General features: G+C 39.0%; 1 protein-coding gene across 3 annotated transcripts in view; it reads right to left on the reverse strand.

Moving 5' to 3' along the window:
• KBTBD12 (kelch repeat and BTB domain containing 12) overlaps positions 1-21,010 on the reverse strand; it is a 106,493-nt gene that overhangs the window by 56,911 nt on the left and 28,572 nt on the right. For all 3 annotated transcript variants that reach the window (XM_066247272.1, XM_066247270.1, XM_066247273.1), the window contains exons 3-4: positions 18,100-18,370; positions 15,933-16,083 (exon numbers count right to left, since the gene is read on the reverse strand). In XM_066247272.1, coding sequence (XP_066103369.1) covers positions 15,933-16,083; positions 18,100-18,370 — 422 coding nt within the window. The remainder of the gene's footprint in view (positions 1-15,932; positions 16,084-18,099; positions 18,371-21,010) is intronic.

A 21,010-nucleotide genomic window follows, 5' to 3' on the forward strand; every position in this document is an offset into this window, starting at 1 on the left:
ACCGATCAAGTTTATGCCAACTGACCAGACTTAAAAGACTAACCACTCCAAAATCCAGAAAAGGTTTGGTTCTCAGATGGAAGCAGTTTTGTAAGGCAAGAGTATGTTATGTTGGATATGTGGTAGTGCCCCAGTGTTGGGCAGATAAAATATATGATGCTCACTTTGTTAAAGATGACGCTGCCCACGTGGAGGCCGTTGTCCAGGTGATATTAATGTGTGTTGGGGGTGGGCTAAAGGCAGGCAGAATCCTTGTAGCCTGGGGCTTGGTTTTGGGATTAAGCCTTTTTCACCCTTTTTGATGTGGGGTGGTACAATCCAATCATGCCTTAGAGAAGTGACTTTGTATTAGAGACTTCCCTATTTTGTATATTGGATTAAAGGTTTTGAATCTACACTATAAAATGGGGGCAGAACAGGAGCTTGCTCTTGGTTCCTGAGATTATCATTAGCATGAGAGAGCAGAGGGAGCAGAGCAGAGAGCAGAAAGAGGCCATGTGGCCAGGAGAAGCAGCCAAGATGGCGGAGTATTGAGTGAGAGGCCAGTTTATGCAGTTTGACGCTGGAGAAGGAAGGAGATGGGGAACAGAGGTGAATAAGTCTGGTGAGCTAGAAACCTTTGATTCTAGGAAACTTGGATAAGTCAGTAGCTTTGTGAGCACTGAATGTGAGTGGGTTTTGGAGCCCAGTGTATGTTTTTACTTGCCCGCTGGGTGCAAGCTAGAATTAAAGACTATGGCCCAGCAGTTTGTGGCTCTGTTGTTTCTTTACTGACTGTCCGAATCCAATGCGAACCTGCATGGGCTGGGCGGCTGTGATGGTAGCCCTGCCTTCTGGCTTTACACCCAGCATGCTGTCATAGAGGCTCAAGCTTTGCCCCCAGGAACCTCAGCACAATTAGCAGAGCTAATAGCCCTCACAAGAGTCCTAAAATTAGGAAAAGATAAAACATTAAATATATACACTGACCCTAAGTATGCATCTAATACTACATGTTAGTGCAGCTATTTAGAAAAAGGAAGAACATCTAAACACAAAACAGGGACCAATAAAATGTGGACCTTACATTTTATAGCTCCTAGAGCAGTGGTTCTCAACCTTTCTAATGCCGTGACCCCGCAATACAGTTCCTCATGTTGCGGTGACCCCAAGCCAAAAAATAATTTTGGTGGCTACTTCATAACTGTAATTCTGCTACAGTTATGATTCGGAATGTAAATACCTGATATGCATTATGTATTTTCTGATGGCTTTAGGTGACCCCGCCAGGGTCGCGACCCACAGGTTGAGAACCGCTGTCCTAGAGGCTATTAAATTGCCTCAAGAAATAGCAGTAATTCAGATTCTAAGATGACTACAGAGTAGGTGGACGTTCCAACTATTACCTCCCAGGACCAATTTGGATGACAACAAATTTAAGAATAATCATCCTAAAAACTATTTTCAGACTAAATGAAGAGAAATCCATAACCAAGGAGTCACAGAAGCCACACTGAGGAAGGGAGGAGATGCAGGAAGGGCTGCTTTGCTCCCAGGAGCAAGTGGCCATGGAGGGTCCAAAGAGACTCTCACTGCAGGGAGGTTTGCCCTGAGAGGGGAAGGTACTAAGTGCCAGGCTGGGTGCCCCAGCTTAGAGCCCCAGAGCCTAGAAGAGGCACCCACATAGCGTTTAGCAATGAAAGAGGCCAGGCTTCTATCTGTGAGAAAGAGACAGAAGCCTCTTGGAGATGCAGGCTCCATCTTAAAGGGCCAGTGCAGGAAATTTCATTCACAGCCACTTACCCAGGGTTTCAGCAGAGGGAGGGCTGAGAGAACTAGAGTTGTGTAAGAAGAATGTGAAATTAGTGGCCCAGGGAGAGACACTGTAGGGGATGGCCATCAGAAACCCTGTGCTGAGTCATTCTTTAATACTGCAATTACCATCTTTCTTGGGTGGAGCGGTCTCCTCTGTGCGGCAACAGTCTAAGGGAAAGCAACTGCCCCACCCTCGGCAATCCCTCCTGTTGGGTTGTTCTGAGAAGCCAGAAAGCAGGGGGCAGGTCACTGACTCAGTTTTCTAGCCTTGAGGCTGGAGTTTTCCCCACATGCTCCTGAGTCAATGACTGGTGCTTCTGCCTTTTGGGAGATTCAGTGAAAAATGCCTGGACTGCGGAGAGATCACAACTCTGGGTGTCAGAAGCCACACTCACTGGACTCCTGGGGCCACACCCTACTGAGGTCTGTGAAAAAGTCTGGACAGACTGACATCTGGGCCAAGGGGTGGAGCCACACCCACCACCCATCTTAATCTCTGAATTGCCCCCAGGTGCTAGACTCTACCAGAGGTTTTATATCAGTGATGAAGCTCAACAAGCAGCCAGCAGTCAGAGGCTGCAGCTGGTGAAGCTCAGGGAACCTTGTCCTTATTTGGATCTTCCCACAGGCCCAGAGTGGGTAAAAGTCAGCCTAGGTGTGTGGCTTGGTAATTCCATGTGCGCTTGGGCTTAGCAAAGGCAGCCACATACTCTGGATTGCTTGTAGCTCCAAGAAGGGTGCTGAGGGCTAGTCACGGGCAGTGTCACCTACCAGTCCGTGTCAGGTTCCCTACAGGAAGTCTCAGGTCCGGGTCATCCAGTGGCCAGCTGCAGAGAGCATTGGTTCTGGACTTTGCTAGCAGCATGTCCTAAGGGAGAGCTCATCAGACACCAGGCTCAGCTGAGGTGAGTTCTGCTCTCTGTGGTCGATGCACAGTGGCTCATGCATACTGGACAGGGTGGAGCTTCATAGTCAGCTGGCCTGAGTGCTGGATATCCTCCCCCTTTGGGCTAGTGTAAGGCCAGGAGCCGCCATCGTGGCCATTCACATGCAGGTTCCCATTGGATTCGGGCAGACGATAAAGAAATGGCGGAGTCAGAGGATGGGGGGCCATCCTATTTATTGGTGTCTCACCAAGACAGGCAAACCACAAAAGAAGACAAGGGAAAAGCAGAAAACCAGCTCTTCCCATGAAGGGCCAGGGATCAGGGAAGCCCCTGCAATTGTGATAGCAGGAACTGTGTGTCCAAGCTCCTGGTCTGTCCCACTTTATAGTGTAGAAAACCAACATCCCTTAATCCAATATACAAACAAGGAAGTCTCTGATACAAAGTCACTTATCCAAGACATAATTGGATTCCTCATGAGAGTGCACCACCCAGATCATACAATCAGTCAAGGGTGTGGGGAAAAGCTTAGTCCCAAAACCAAACCTTAGGCTACAACGACCTGGCCTGCTTACAGCCTGTCCCCCACACCCAATATAAGTCACAAGCGAGCAAACATATATATCATATGTACAAACTTATTTTGACCAACAGCTAGATTCCACAGGGGGAAGGGAGAGAGGCTTGGAGCATGAACATTTAAAGTGTGAGTCCCTATGAGCCTATTGTTGGGTCCAGTCGAGGGCCATAACCACTTTCTGAGGGGGTGGGATGGAGCACAGTCAGCCCCAGGGGAGGATTCTCAGTCTTCCTCCCTGAGACCAGGGGCTTACTAGCTGGAAGAACTTCTGCAGAGGGAACTGTCAGCCCCACTGAATCTGAACCTGCAGCTTATCTCAATGGGGAGAAGTAGAATTGGAGTATCCAGCAGTGTCTGAGGGATTAGGCTCTGGAGTAGGGGCTGCTTTCCCCATACTGAGCTCCTGACCAAGAGACCCCAGAAGTAGGGGGCCCCACTATTGTATTCCCAACACCAGCTGCCTATAGAGGGGTTGGTAGGGTGAAGCCAGTCTAATCCCACACCATAGTCTATACAGAAGACACTGTGGGAAGACCACGCAGCTGCAAGAGGAGGTGGAGCAGCAGAAAAGTGGAGGCAGAGTTTATGGAGCCTGGGGCTTTTATGGAGCTGCTGTCATTTTTAAGCAGAAGGAAGCTGATTTTTATACACAAGTTGGCTCCCCCCACACTATACAGGAACAGAAAATGCAGACACAAACAGAAAACAGAGCAGTATCTCCAGACAGGTGGCCTGCAGCAGGTTACAAACAATGGCTGATGCCAACCCAAAAAGACCCAGAACCAACACAACCAGTAGTGGATGGCAGACAGCACCACTGCTAGACTCAGCTAGCTACACAAGTAGCATGCTCAAATGAGGAGTCCAGCAGGCACCAGACACTGTGGAGAACAAATACATCCAACAGGAAAGACACTACACAGAGATTAATACACATAATCAAGGTTAAGCCTTAGAGCCAGCCAGCCTAAAGGGATAACTACAGTGATGAAAGGACAAACTGTGTTCAATACTCAAATACAACAAGAGGGTAAATACTACCCTCCAGAAGCATTCCTAGAGCAAGGAACTCAGATGGCCTGTAGGTCAGTAACACTGAGCACAACTTTCTCATAAAGACGCCACAACAAATTTCAAAGTCAGACAGCGCTACTCAATTCACAGACAAAATGAGCAAAGAAATGTGACACAAATGATAACAAGAGAAATCCTCAAAAAAAGAACTAAATGAAACATAAGTAACCAAACTACCAGGCACAGAGTTTAAAGTAATGATTTTTAGGATGATCAAAGAGATTAGGGCAAAAATGGATGACCACAATGAGAACTTAAAGATATAGCAAGCATCAAAAAGGACATTGAAATCATAAGAAAGAAAGTCAGAAATAACAAATACAGTATCAGAAATAAAGACTGCACTAGAAGGATTCAAAAGCAAAATGGATGAAGCGAAGGATTGAAACAGCAATGTAGAAGACAAAATAAACACAAGCACAGAGGCAGAGCAGCAAAAAGAAAAGAGGCTCGCTTGACCAGGCGGTGGCGCAGTGGATAGAGCATCGGATTGAGATGTGGAGGACCCAGGTTCGAGACCCCAAGGTGGCCAGCTTGAGTGTAGGCTCACCTGGTTTGAGCAAGGCTCACCAGCTTGAGCCCAAGGTCGCTGGCTCGAGCAAGGGGTCACTCGGTCTGCTGTATCCCCACGGTCAAGGCACATATGGGAAAGCAATCAATGAACAACTAAAGTGCTGCAACAAAAAATTGATGCTTCTCATCTTTCTTCCTTCTTGTCTCTCTGTCCCTATCTATCCCTCTCTCTGACTCTCTCTGTCTCTGTCAAAAAAAAAGTAATAACCTTAAATGTAAATGGATTAAGTGCTCCAATCAAAAGACATAAGGTAGCTGCATGAATAAGAAAATAGGACCTGTATATATGCTGTTTACAAGAGATCCACTTCAGAACAACAGATACACGTAGACTGAAAGTAAAGGGATGAAAAAAAAATTTCATGCAAATGCAAATAAAAAAAAAGCTGGGGTAGCAGTACTTTTATCTGACAAAATAGCCTTAAAAATAAAGACTATAGTAAGGGATAAAGAAGATCACTACATAATGATAAAGGGAGCAATCCAAAAGGAGGATATAACCATTATAAATATTTATGCACCTAATATAGGAGCATCTAGGTATATAAAGCAGGTTTTGAAGGACATAAAGGGTGAAATTGACAACAATACTATAATAGTAGAGGATTTTCATACCCCACTAACATCAGTGGTTAGATCCTCCAGAGAGAAAATGAACAAAGAAACAGCAGCCTTAAATGGCACACTAGATCAACTGGATTTAATTGATGTCTTCAGAACATTTCACACTGAAGCAACAGAATATACATTCTTTTCAAGTGCTCATGGTACATTTTCTAGGATAGACCACATATTAGGACATAAAGTAAGTCTCAATAAATTTAAGAAGATTGAAATCATATCAAGCATCTTCTCTGATCACAATGGCATGAAACTAGAAATCAACTACAGTAGTAAAGATGAAAAACATTCAAACACTTGGAGGCTAAATAGCATGTTATTAAGTAATGAATGGGTTAACAATGGGATCAAGGAAGAAATAAAAAATTTCCTTGAAACTAATAAAAATGAACATACAACAACACAAAATCTATGGGACACAGTAAAAGCAGCCCTTAGAGGGAAGTTCATAGCATTACAAGTATACCTTAAGAAGAAAAAGCTCAAATAAACACCTAATCCTGCACCTAATAGAAGTAGAGAAGGTAGAAAGAAGGAAATAATAAATATCAGAGTGGAAATAAATGGCATAGAGGCTTAAAAAAAGGCAATAAAACAATACAAAAGATCAATGAAACCAAGAGCTGGTTCTTTGAAAAGATTAATAAGATTGACAAACCTTTAACCAGACTTATCAGGAAAAGAGAGAGAGAACCCAAATAAATAAAATTAGAAGTTAAAGAAGAAAAGTAACAACTGATACCACAAAAATACAAAGGACTGTAAGAAAATACTATGAATATCTGCCAAAAAAATTGGACTACCTAGGCAAAATGGATAAATTCCTAGAATCATACAATCTTCCAAAACTCAATCTGGAATAATCAGAAAACTTAAAAAGAACAATTACAATAAATGTAATTGAAACAGTTAAAAAAAAAACCTCACAGCAAACAAAAATCCTGGACCAGGTGGCTTCACAGGCAAATTTTAGCAAACATTCAAAGAAGAACTAACACCTACATTTCTCAAGCTATTACAAAAAATTCAAGAGGAGAAAAGACTTCCAAACTCATTTTATTAGGCAAGCATTATCCTCATTCCAAAACCAGGTAAAGACATTACAAAGAAAGAAAACTATAGGCCAATATCTCTTTTGAACATAGATGCTAAAATTCTGAACAAAATAATGGATCCAGCAATATATTAAAGAGATCATGATCAAGTGAGATTTTTTTCAGAGAGGCAAGGCTGGTACAATATTTGCAAATCAATCAATGTGATTCATCACATAAACAAAATGAAGGATAAGAATCACATGATTATATAAACAGATGCAGAAAAAGTATTTGATAAAATCCAGCACCCATTAACCAGGCGGTGGCACAGTGGATAGAGCGTTGGACTGGGATGTGGAGGACCCAGGTTCGAGACCCAGAGGTCTCCAGCTTGAGCACAGGCTCATCTGGTTTGAGCAAAGCTCACCAGCTTGGACCCAAGGTTGCTGGCTTGAGCAAGGAGTTACTCGGTCTGCTGTAGCCCCACGGTCAAGGCACATATGAGAAAGCAATCAATGAACAACTAAGGTGTTGCAACAAAATCCAGCACCCATTTATGATCAAAACTCTCAGCAAAGTGTGAATAACATACCGCAACATAATAAAGGCCATCTATGACAAAATCAACTGCCAACATCATACTCAATGGGAAAAAATGAAAAGCAATCCCCTTAAAATCAGAAACAAGATAGGGGTGTCTCCTTTCATCACTCTTATTCATCATAGTTCTGGAAGTCCTAGTCACAGCAATCAGACAAGAAGAAGAAATAAAAGGCATCCAAAATGGAAAAGAAAAGTAGAACTGTCATTATTTGCTGATCACATGATCCTTTGCATAGAAAACCCTAAAGTCTCAGTCAAAAAACTACTAGACATTGTGGGACACAGGCTGTAAGCTGACAAAATCCTTACAGCCTAGGACTTAGTTTAAGACTAAGCTCTTCTCCAGCCTTCTAATACTAAGATCCACACACCCTCTTAAGAGTAAGATCTTCTCAACACCCTCCTAATACTAAGATCTTCCACATACCCTTATAATATTAAGATCTTCTCAACACCCTTCTTAAAACTAAGCTTTTCCCCACACCCTTGATTGTTGCATGATGTGGGGTTGTGTCTTCTTATGAGGAATCCCATTTATGCCTCAGATAAGTGGCTTTGTATCAGAGACTTCCTTATTTGTATATTGCCTTAAAGGTTTTGTCTACTCTATAAAATAAAGCAAAACCAGGGGCTCTTGCTCTGATCTTGCCATCAACATTGCAGAGGCCTCCCGATCCCATCCTTTTTTCTCAGTGAGTCTATTTTCTTAATTCTGCGCCATTCTCCCTCAGGACCTGGAATTACTAGCTGCACTGGTTCATGGCAAGCCCTGATAAATGAATTTGGCAAGGTGGCAGGATATAATATCAATAATCAGAAATCAGTTGCATTTTTATACATCAACAATAAGCTGTCAGAAAAAAACATTAAGGAAATAATCCTCTTCACTATTGCAACAACAACAAAAAATATATAAAGTACCTAGGAGTAAATTTAACCATGGAGATAAAAGACTTGTTACTCGGAAAATTATAAGGCATTGAAAAAATAAATTAAGAAAGATACAGTCAAGTGGAAGCATATACCATGTTCATGGATAGGAAGAAGAAACACCATTAAAATGTCTATACTACCCAAAGCAATCTATAGATTCAATGCAATTCCCATTAAAATACCAATGGCATACTTCACAGATCTAGAACAAATATTCCAAAAATTTTTATGGAACCAAAATCAAACAAACAAACAAAAACCCTACATAGCCTCAGCAATCTTGAAAATGAAGAACAAAGTGGAGATTTTGTGATCTCACTTTCTGATATCAAGTTAAACCACAAGGCCATTGTAATCAAAACAGCTTGGTACTGGCATAAGAATAGGCATACAGATCAATGGAACAGAACAGAGAACCCAGAAATAAACCCACACCTTTATGGTCAATTGATATTTGACAAGGAAGTAAGAGTGTACAATGGAGTAAAGATAGTCTCTTAAACAAATGGTGTTCGTAAAATTGGACTGGTACATGCAAAAAAAAAGAAACTAGACCATCAACTTACACCATTCACAAAAATAAACTCAAAATGGATAAAAAAACTTAAATATAAGCCACAAAACCATAAAAAACTTGGAAGAAAACATAAGCAGTAAACTGTCTGATATTTCTTTTTTATTTTATTTTTTTACAGAGACAGAGAGAGAGAGAGAGTCAGAGAGAGGGATAGACAGACAGGAACGGAAAGAGATAATAAGCCTCAATCATCAGTTTTTTGTTGCAACATCTTAGTTGTTCATTGATTGCTTTCTCATATGTGCCTTGACCGTGGGCCTTCAGCAGACTGAGTAACCCCTTGCTCGAGCCAGTGACCTTGGGTCCAAGCTGCTGAGCTTTGCTCAAACCAGATGAGCCGCACTCAATCTGGTGACCTCAGGGTCTCCAACCTGGATCCTTCCACATCCCAGTCCGACGCTCTATCCACTGCACCACCGCCTGGTCAGGCTCTGATATTTCTCATAGCAATATTTTTGCCAATATATCTCCATGGGAAAGTGAAATAAAAGAGAAAATGAACAAATGGGACTGTATCAAACTAAAAAGCTTTTGCACAGCAAAAGATACCACTAACAAAATAAAGCCTGACCTTTGGTGGTGCAGTGGATAAAGTGTCAACCTGGAATGCTGATGTCACCAGTTCAAAACCCTGGGCTTGCCTGGTCAAGGCACATATGGCAGTTTATGGTTCCTGCTCCTTCCTCTCCTTCTTTCTCTCTCTCTTTAAAATAAATAAATAAATAAACAAACAAACAAACAAATAAATAAATAAAGACAACCCGCACAATGGGAGACGTATTTGCTGATATGTCTGATAAGGGATTAATAACAAAAATTTATAAAGAACTTCTAAAACTCAACACCGGGAACCTAAACAATTCAATTAAAAAATGGGCAAAGGACCTGTATAGACACTTCTCCAAAGAGGATACACAGATAGCCAATATGCATATGAAAAAATGTTCAACATCACTAATCATCAGAGAAATGCAAATTAAAACCAAGACGAGATACCGCCTCACACCTGTCAGAATGGCACTCATTAACAAATCAACAAACAGCAAGCGCTGGCAAGGATGTAGAGAAAAGGGAATTCTCCTGTACTGGTGGTGGGAATACAGACTTGTGCAGTCACTGTGGAAAACAGTATTGTGTTTCTTCAAAAAATTAAAAATGGTTGCAGAGCTCCAGGGAAAAGCACCCTGGTCTCATCTCTCCAGGCAGAGGAGAACAGAAGCTCCATCTCCACACATGCTGCAGATGGCTTTTCCAGTCTACCTGAATCATTACCAGCTAGAAGCAGCGGTCATTGGGACTTGGACATGGGCTGCAAAGTATAGAATTGTGACAACAATTCCAGTGCCATGAGGACTTTTCCTTGATGTGGACTTTTTCTGGACTCCTGCTCCTTGTGATAGCTCCTAACGGACTGAACTGGGGTTGGGTTGCATTTGCAGGAATTTGGAATGGTGTTGGTGCCAACTTGGACTTGGTGAACACATTAAGGACACTACTCATTTATGGATTCTTGTTATATTGGCCAAGAGTTTGTTTAAAGGCTTTAATCACTGTAAAAAAAATATATAGAAGACTGGATAAAGAAGATGTGGCACATATACACTATGGTATACTACTCAGCCATAAGAAATGATGACATCGAATCATTTACAACAAAATGGTGGGATCTTGATAACATTATATGGAGTGAAATAAGTAAATCAGAAAAAACCAAGAACTGCATGATTCCATACATTGGTGGGACATAAAAATGAGACTAAGAGACATGGACAAGAGTGTGGTGGTTATGGGGGGGGGGGAGGGAAGGAGAGAGAGGGGAAGGGGGAGGGGGAGGGGCACAAAGAAAACTAGATAGAAGGTGACAGAGGATAATCTGACTTTGGGTGATGGGTATGCAACATAATTGAATGACAAGATAACCTGGACATATTTTTTTTGAATATATATACCCTGATTTATTGACATCACCCCATTAAAATTAATAAAAATTTATTTATAAAAAACATTAAAAATGGAATTTCCTTTTGACTCAGCTATTTCACTTTTAGGAATATACCCTAAGAATATCAAATTACTGATTCAAAAGAAGATATGTACCCCAATGTTTACTGCTGCATTATTTACAATAGCCAAAATCAGGAAACAGCCTGAGTGTCCATCAGTGGATGAGTGGATTACAAAGCTGTGGTACATATACACAATGGAATACTATGTGGCCATGAAAAAGAAGGAATTCTTTCCCTTTGCGATGGCATGGATGGACCTGGAGATTATTATGCTAACTGAAATAAGTTATGCAGAGAAAGAAAAATATCATATGTTCTCACTTATATGTGGTATCTAATGAACATGGTGAACTGAGGAATGGAATAGAGGCAGAGGCGGGGTCACAGGGAGTAGAGGGACAGCTGTCAGAGGGGAGAGGGATGAGGGGATGGGATCAGAGAAGGTGAAGGGATTAGTAAAATTACATATACATAACACATAGATACATATACCAGGAGAGCAAATCCCAGAGGGAAGTGAGGGAGGGATTTGGGGAGGAGGGAGGGTGATGTAATAGGGTGCACATTGTTGGGTGGTGAGGGTGTTATTTTGAGTGGGACATTAGAATCCATGTTAACATAATAAATTAAATAATTTATAAAAAGTAAATTGATGCACCTAAACAGACACACAAAAGAAAAAGAAAAAAAAGGAAATAGCAGTAATTCCTTATGGGGGCCTCTGGAAAAAAATAGATAATATTGCATAGAAAATAGTTTTTGCTGAGCACACTGCTAAAAAAAAAGCTACAAGAAGAAAACTAGTTCTCAGTGCTCTAATATTCACAACAAGCTTAAGTTAATTTATACCTCAATATTCAAGAAAAAAAAGTGAATGGGTTAGAGTGTAAATACACTAAAAATAGAGCAGAATGGTGTAAAATAAAATGACCTTATCTACCGCTCTAAAAATACACAATAAAAAGTAATCAAGAACCCACATAATTATTAGGCAAAAAAGCAAAACAAACAAACAATACCCTCTTGTGACAAGGTGCTAGGAAATTGCAAAACTATTAGCAAAAGTAAATGCTATTTCTTGTATTTTGTATGATTTTCTGTAACCCTCACTTGGAAAATTTTTGTTTCTGTGCAAACTTGCAAACTGAGTTGGAAACCACGAAATGTGTTAGCAGAAGGTGTCAACTGTTGAGAGAGCTTGCAAAGCAAAGATAATGTAACCTGATAAGTTAACCGCAAGTTTTGCTTCTGTGTAATAGCTTTTGCAAATGCTGTGGTCTTGGCTTATATAAACCCCTGGCTCTTGCCCCTCGAGGCTGCTGATTTGGGATTTATTAGCCCCAGCAGTTGAATTAGCTTGGAATAAACTCCTCAAATTCTTCTGTAGTACTGGTGTCTCCTTGGAACTCGCTGGTCACTTTACAGCACCCCAAGCTCAGAACAAACAGGGATAGAATTCCTAGTCCAGTGTCTAGTCATTGAGCTCTTGCCTGCTGCCCTTTCTAGTTCTACTACTAAACTTCTTCTTTTTCCTACTTCTTTTTGGACCTTGTATTCCCAAAGCCCTTGTCCCTTTTGTATCTTCCAGACTGGAAACAATTCACCTACAAATGGCCATCTGGCCAGAATATGTAAACATACCTCTCAACCCTCTAGATCAGACTACTGATAAATTCTATATAAAATCCTGACCCTTACCTCCCTAGACAGGGAACAAATGATCCATCCCAAACCAACTCTACATCCTCACTCAGCAGGAAGTAGATACAGAAGACTGACCATTGACCTTCAACACCCCAAAAGCATTTGGGTGGTATCACTTGAGAGGGATCACTTAAGTAGGATAGACAGTTACCAGGACAGGGTAAGGGTAGAGGAGAGAAAAAAATGGGGTTTATCTTACAAACTGAAGGAGGCAGTCAGCAGTCTTAAGGTCTGCCAGAACAAAATCACCAGATGTCCAGATGACCTTGAAACACTGCATGTTAGTCGCATTATCAAGGAAGAAGAGCCTTGAAATTCTATACATTAGACCAGGTAACAGGAAAACAAAGCCTTGAAGCTAAGAGTATGTAACTCCTAAGACCCCTACAGGCAGGGTGCTCAGGCTAGCTGAGTTGCCCACTTGTGCCAAGTGTATAGGTTTGCTTAATAAATTGATGGCTTGGCTTGAACTGTCTCTTGCCTGAATTCATTCTCATGAGCATGACAAGAACTGAGGAGGGAGAAGTCCCCTTGGACTTGGACTTTCTTGGTGACAAATCCATTATAGGTATTAGGAAGATGTCATATTATACTAATCGGCACTGACCCCAATCACAATTGGACACATACAGATTCTCAAAAGCAGACAGGGTTTTTGCTAAGGCAATTAACAAATGACTAAGGTAATTAATGAATTAATGTACCTGTGTGTCATTGAAATTGATAAGGTTTTAGGTTTCTATATAACATTTGCCCAAATTCCAATTGCCCAAATTCTACTACAATGAACAATTAAATCTGAACTAAGACTACCACAAAAACACCCAAACAACTGATCTTCATTCAATTTCAAGGCCAATAAATATATTTGGGGATTAAATAGCAAATGCTAGGGATGTTAACTCTTTTAGATTGAATCATTCAAGATGGTGAAATTTATTTGAGTTCCCAGTATACAGAAACTACATTCTAAGCTACTGAAAAAGCCTTTCTTCTTGGTTTTTCCACTCCCAGTTCCCTCCTATGTATATATTTTTTAACTGAAATACTGCCATTTATTAAAGTGCCAACTTTTATACTAGCAAATAAAACCTTACCAGTCCTTAGAATTAGAGCCACTGGAATTTTTTTCACCTTGGTCTGTTCTTTATACCCTCACATCATCAATCTTCCTGAGACATTCTTTAATCATCTTGCTTCACATTGTTTACTATTACCTCTTAGTTCTTTATCCATATAGGCCTATATAACCTGGTTCTCAATTTACCTATACAACTCTGTCTCTTACAGCAGTCTGCCACTGGTGGCACATTCACTCACTCTCCTTGGAACTTCTATACCTACCTCCACACCTCTGCTATGCCACTCTTCCCACTGTTCTTGCCTGCTCTTCATCAGGACCTCATTTCCTATAGCAGTGGTCCCCAACCTTTTTTGGGCCACGGACCGGTTTAATGTCAGAAAATATTTTCATGGACCTGCCTTTAGGGTGGGACGGATAAATGTATCATGTAACCGAGACAAGCGTCAAAAGTGAGTCTTAGACGGATGTAACAGAGGAAATCTGGTCATTTTTTAAAAATAAAACATCGTTCAGACTTAAATATAAATAAAACGGAAATAATGTAAGTTATTTATTCTTTCTCTGAGGACTGGTACCAAATGGCCCACGGACCGGTACCGGTTCATGTCCCGGGGGTTGGGGACCACTGTCCTAGAGCACACTCTTTTCTCCATTTTACCTACCCCAAACCTACAGGTCCTTTACAATCGACCTCCTTTCATTCATTCAGTGGACATTTGTTCATGCCATGAGAGATAAGCTCCAAAGGGTGTCTTTCCTCAAATGATTGACCAAAAAAGACATTATTATTTTTATTCCGCATCTAGCCTAGTTGTTACTCCACATCGGGAATCATCTAGCTTTAATATAATTAATAGATGAGTTTTTTACTCCCTTAAGTTATACATCTATCTTAGGCAATCTATCCTAGTTTAGATAGTGCCTTTTCTGGGCCTATGACACAGCATCTGGTTATAACAAAGTAATATATATATATATATATATATATATATATATATAGATATAGATATAGATAGATATCTATCTATATATATATAAAATCTCCAGAAGAAAAAATTATAATTACAGGTGAATCTCATAAAGGAGAAAGTTATAAATTATGTTGCACAATATATTCATTCTTAAAATTATAAAGTTATTAATATTTGAGTATATTAATTATTTTGCTTCACACTGTGCAGGCATCCAAAAGAAATAATGGCTTCTCTTTAGTAAACAAAATAATGAACAAAAAAACAAAACTACTCAAATGCTTGGTTTGTTTTCATCCCATATTTCATGTTTTTTTTTCCTTTGTCATCTTTTTGCCACTTAGTCATCAGTGCAAACAGAATGAAATAAAGAGTTGGTATAATTATGACTTACCAGTCAGCCTTCCTATACTTATAGGGGAAGAGAGAGAAGGTGCTAGAGGATGATGTTAGGGAAATGGAATGTGCAGAAGAACAAAGGACTTCATAATAAATGAGGCTAAAACAAGAATAAAGAATAGAAGAGGCCCTGGCCGGTTGGCTCAGCGGTAGAGCGTCGGCCTGGCATGCGGGGGACCCAGGTTCGATTCCCGGCCAGGGCACATAGGAGAAGCGCCCATTTGCTTCTCCACCCCCACCCCCTCCTTCCTCTCTGTCTCTCTCTTCCCCTCCCGCAGCCAAGGCTCCATTGGAGCAAAGATGGCCCGGGCGCTGGGGATGGCTCCTTGGCCTCTGCCCCAGGCGCTAGAGTGGCTCTGGTCGCGGCAGAGCGACCCCTCGGAGGGGCAGAGCATCGCCCCCTGGTGGGCAGAGCTTCGCCCCTGGTGGGCGTGCCGGGTGGATCCCAGTCGGGCGCATGCGGGAGTCTGTCTGACTGTCTCTCCCCGTTTCCAGCTTCAGGAAAAAAAAAAAAAAAAGAATAGAAGAAATATATTGATGTTCCAGGATTATTGTTGGGAATGAAATACTTTTTCACCAACCCCTACTGGCTAGTGTAAGACCACACATATTCAAGCAATATGAAAAAAATGCATTCAGATAAAAATTATTTGATAACATCTCTGCAGAAATTAGGGGGGTGAGGCAAAATGAAGAGGATTGGCATGATCTGTGGCGTTGTCTTACCTATGATGAATCTCTCTTTTATTAGCACAGATAATCACATTGGGTTGCAAAAGCCCACATTTCATTGACTAAAAGTAGCCAAAGTCTTATTCCCATTTCAAAATATTTTTCTTCGTCGTATGTATAAGGATGTATCTTACTGTTCTTATATTCCAAGGGACTTCAAATTTCTATAAAAATAATTTTGCCTTCTACAAGTCAATGGATTTTCATTTAGTATTATCTAACAAGAAATAAAAGAAAAAAATTTGGCTAGTTATGTATACATTTGGACTGGAATAAAAGGGAAGAGGGAATATTTTGTTTTTACTGAGGCAAACTACTGAGAATAAAAGATTTTTTCAGCAATCTGCTTCTTCTTACCCAAAACATAAATCTCACTGTTGACCACAGCTGTACTGAATCGGTACTTAGAATACTTCATGGGTGCCCGCTCTGTCCATTGATCTTGACGGGGGTCATACTGCAACAATCTGTTGCTTAACCGATCAGGTTCTTCATCAGGAAGATCCACCTGCATTAAACAAGACAACCAGCATAATAATACACCATTTAAAGATCTCTGTGAGTACATAAAAGCAATTAATCAAAGCAGATAGCCAAGGAGATAGAGGTTAATTGTAGTGACTCAAACTCACAAACACACAAATCGCATGACTTGGCGTTGTAAGTGCACTGTCAATATCAGAAAAAATTTATATTCTGTAATAATTGGCTAAAGTGTTGGGTTACAGCAAACAATCTGTGATTTTAGCAGTAAAACAAACAGCATTAAAAAAAAATGAAGCAGCTGCAATGCCTTAAAAATGAAACAAAGCTTTCTGGAACAATATTTAAAGTATAATTTCATTTTGTCAAACTTTGTAGAGGTGGATTTTAATATTTGTGAGAGACTAATTTTAATAATTTGTAAGGCATTCTTATTTATAATAATTTTCTAATTAAAATGGAACAAATAACAAAATAAATTATAGTGTCCTAGTAATTATTTTTATCCCATAATTATGACCTACATAGGAATGGTCTGAATTCAATTTTCTAAATTGTTGGATTAACATAAATTATTTTATGTATTTATTTTATTTACAAATATTTTTAATGACTAGAGAGAGTACAAAGTGAATGTTTATTTTTACACAGATGTATATGGAATCTCCCACTCATCAACTTCGGGTGAAATACTTTTGTAAGGATACTTATGTCTTTTGTATTGGTTGTTCAACACAGAAATAATTGCTATATTAATGAAAGTTGTGTGCAATTAATTTTAGTTAATTACTTTAAATGCATCGAGTTATGATCACCATTGGTTGCAATCACAACCCCATGTTACCTTGCAATTAAATGTATAGTATTAGGTACAGACTAACAAAAGCTTTGTTATGCAGTAAATATAGAAGTTAATAAATACTAACTTTGTCTTAATTTACTTTCTAATGTAAGTATATATTTTCTTCTGATGTAAGTATTTAATATCCAATATCGTGAAAGTAGAGTAGAAAAAAACTTTCAAGTTGTCTGGAGCTTATTTATGCAAAATTAATTATGTAATGAATAGTTGTGAAAAAGTTTAATTACAAATAAAGTGTCAAGTATTAGCTACTAGCTGCGATTAAATCTATACTTCTTTTTGATACATAGCACAACATTTAAAATGTATTAAATTGTGAAGTTTAAGTTTTTTTAAATGGCTAAGTTCAAGTTTATGAAATAAATGCAAAAGCATCAGTTTTATCATGTAGCAAATATGAAGAAACAAGAAAGTATACAGGCAAAAATAAATTTGCTTTATGTCATGTGGGTGGACAAGAAGGTAGTAAGATTAATTTCTATGAGAAAGACTAGTTGTCCAGGGCAAAGGGCAGTTGGAATGATGTGATGCTACTGTGAGCGCTCCCAGGCACTGGGAGGAATACCCAAGAGAAGATAAAGACCACTGTGGCCACATTCTAATGACTTTTTAATTTTGGCTTGTCAATATTTCACAGGGCTTCAATACAAACAGTATTCTGATCTATCTGCTGATGGCCAACAAGACAGAAAGTGTTTAAAATAAAAATATACTTTTGTGGAAATGATTGTACCAACACAGGATGAGTATTCTCATTTCCCACTGAGAGTAAGAATTTTAAATGTGGGAGAGACCTAAGAGTTACTTGCCTCATGTCACACATCTATTATCCAAAGAGTACTGGGATGAGAACCCAACTTCTCTGCCTCCTCCTTAGATGCTCCCCACAGATAATCCCTCAGCATAAGTGTCTTTCATAAATAGCAAGATAGGAAGAATGATGAAGAATACAGCATGAATACTGAATGAAGTCTTATCTGTGAATAACAGACTTTAAATATTCATTCTTCTAAATTGCTTTAACACTTTAAATATTAAGTTTAATATTCTATAAAATAAAACATATTTTACCAAAACGTAAGTCATACTCTTTTAGTATTTTACAACTACAACATTTTTCAATATAGCAGCCAGACTCAGCATAGCCATGCCAGTTAGGTACACAGAAAATTTCTTAACCTGAGGGGTCCATCCTCCAATCACATATAGTTTATTATTCATTGTCACTACAGCATGACACGCCAATTGTAGTGGAAGGGGAGACACCCTTTTCCATTTGTCCTTTTCTACAGAGTACTTATCAACACAGTTTGTAATAAGATACTGGTTTTTAATTTTCATCTGTCCTCCAATAACATAGAGGTCATTATGGACAGTGCCCAGAGCATAGAGCTCTCGAAATTCAGTTGTACATAACTTTTCCCAAAACTGGTTTCCTCTATCATGATACCTGTAAATTAACAGACAGAGAATTCAGAATTAGAGATAACATGAAAACAACTTATCCAAGAAACACACCTAAATTTATTTTCCAACTAAAATCAATAAGATTTGGTTCTTCTAATTGGAGAGGGGAAAAAAATCAATATAAGATAATAGTGATACAGTTTTGCAGGGTTTTTTTTTTCAAGAACTGATAACAAAATATAACATGCATATAAACAACCACACCTACTTGCAGAATTTTACAAAAAAATAATATATTGAAAAAGTATAGTTTATCCAGGTCTGGTCTTCATTTCTTAATTCTGGGGAATAAAATCAAAAATAGGAATTTTTTTCCAGCAAATTATTTGTAATTTTATCATAAGAGAATAATAATTAATAATAAAGAAAAAAAAGTCTCATTCTGTGGACTAGAAGTTTCACTTTAATGCTACATTAAAGAAATAAGCTTTTGAGTAGAGCATCTGATCTCAATTCAGAGACTTCTAATGGGATAATATATAGGATGTGTAGACTCTGAAGGATTATTCATGTAGTTCTAACTGGCTTAGAACAGCTTCAAGAGCACCTGCAGATGTATAAAAAACCACCTGCAGGTGTCTGTTGGGCATTTAACATCTCTATTTTAATCCCCTAGATATGGTAAATTCAGTAATTTCTTCCATGAATAATTATGTCAGCTTAAGAATTTTGGGAAGTAGGGACACCAGGATATATAATATGATTTCTCAATACCTCCACAAGTCCAACACATTAACTGATTATCTGTCTGTGTGTGTAGCATCATATAGTCACTAAATATATGAATTTGTGGCTATCCTTTGCCTTGATTTTTTTTTTATTTTAATTTTTTTTATATTTTTTTATTTATTCATTTTAGAGAGGGGGGGAGAGAGAGAGAGAGAGAGAGGAGAGAGAGACAGGGGGGAGGAGCTGGAAGCATCAACTCCCATATGTGCCTTGACCAGGCAAGCCCAGGGTTTCGAACCGGCGACCTCAGCATTTCCAGGTTGACGCTTTATCCACTGCGCCACCACAGGTCAGGCTGCCTTGATTTTTGATAGTGGTTAAGTCAATCATATTTTGGGACATAGTCTAAGAAGGACTATGTCCCAATGTACATGGGGACAATGGGATAAAAGATGAGATATTAGATATGTCCTAGAAAATCCAGAATGTATACCAGAAATTCAAAACTAAAAACAAAACAAAAAAAACCGCCCAGCAATATATGGAAAATAAGAAAAAAATTCTGTTTGGAAACAAATGAAGAAATTATATGGGTGTGTTCTATACAGAGTATAATTTTAAAGTATAGACTGGGTATTTTTCATCAACCATTGACATTTGATCATATTTACAGGAGTTTTTTTTCTCAATTGTTTAGGTCAGCTTTTTCATTCTTCCTCAAAGATAACTTTTTACTTAAAAAATTTTTGTTTTAACATTTTAAAATGAAAACAGAGAGGAAAAAAATGTCCAGATAAAACAGTAAAATTTGGGAGCATTTGAGATCTTGCTTCCCGGCAACTGTTTTAGTTTTGACTCAAATAAACTCTAATAAAAAAATTTTTTTTTTCTAAATCCTGTAAAATTTATTAAGAAAAATGGGTATGACATAGAAAATAATAGTGACAAAAGCATTCAAAATTCTCAGAGGTTGACAATTTATAAAGAACATATATCCTCAGCTGTTTGTATATCAAAGTAGGGAGGGTAAGTAAAGGAGATGAAAGGTGTATCTTTTTGAAAAGAAATGACTGACTAGAATATTAGCCTACTTCCTCTTTTAAGTCAAAAAGAAATATATTTGCCTGAAAAATATTATGAACTGTAGAGTAGAAACAAACTGGAGAGTATCAGGACAAAAAGAAAAGGGATTAGAAACAGAAATAACATAGTAGGACTGACTATACCACAAGATGATTTCTACACATATCACAAAACTGGCACTAAACTAACCTTCAGCAGTGCTGTAACCAGGCAGACGTCTGCTGGAAATTTCATTTAAGCCAAAGAAATGCTTTTGATAATTTCATCATTTGCCTTGCTGACAATTTCATTATAGGAGGAAATGAGGAGGGCAACTGATACTTTTACCCTAATTCCGCCCAATGTGAAAGAGCTGGTGGTGGGTGATTGGAACCTGGATGAGTTCAAGATCGATAAGGGTATAAAGTCAGACATAAGCCATAGGACAGGGAAGCAGTCTTTCCAAAAAAAAAAAAAAAAAAAAAAGAGGAGAGATATTTGGGGATCAAAACAGAAACCCATTTTGACAGGATTGAACATTTATTAAAAATAAATTCCGATGGCAGTGTTGTGGACTATCTTGATCAGGAAGAAAAAGAGCTCCTTAAAGAACCTGAGGTACTTGTAACAAAAGGCTCTCAAATGGAAAGAAGGTCATCTAACTGAGACCAAATAAAACAAGTAGCATGGACCTATGAGAACCATGTCGGGAAAGCCAAAGCTTCCTCTTCTTGAAGAATTTATATCCTGGTTCTTTAGTCTTTACCTGGCAGTTTTGAAGAAGGCTGCTGCTTGTGCTTAGTTACACGCTCTGGCACAGTCCAGGTCACTTATCCAGGGCCCTGCATTCCTTCCCCTCTCTCTACTAGGGAAGATGAAACATGTTTCTAAA

This window comes from Saccopteryx bilineata, chromosome 11 (genome assembly GCF_036850765.1).
Source record: "Saccopteryx bilineata isolate mSacBil1 chromosome 11, mSacBil1_pri_phased_curated, whole genome shotgun sequence".
Classification (NCBI taxonomy): domain Eukaryota; kingdom Metazoa; phylum Chordata; class Mammalia; order Chiroptera; family Emballonuridae; genus Saccopteryx; species Saccopteryx bilineata.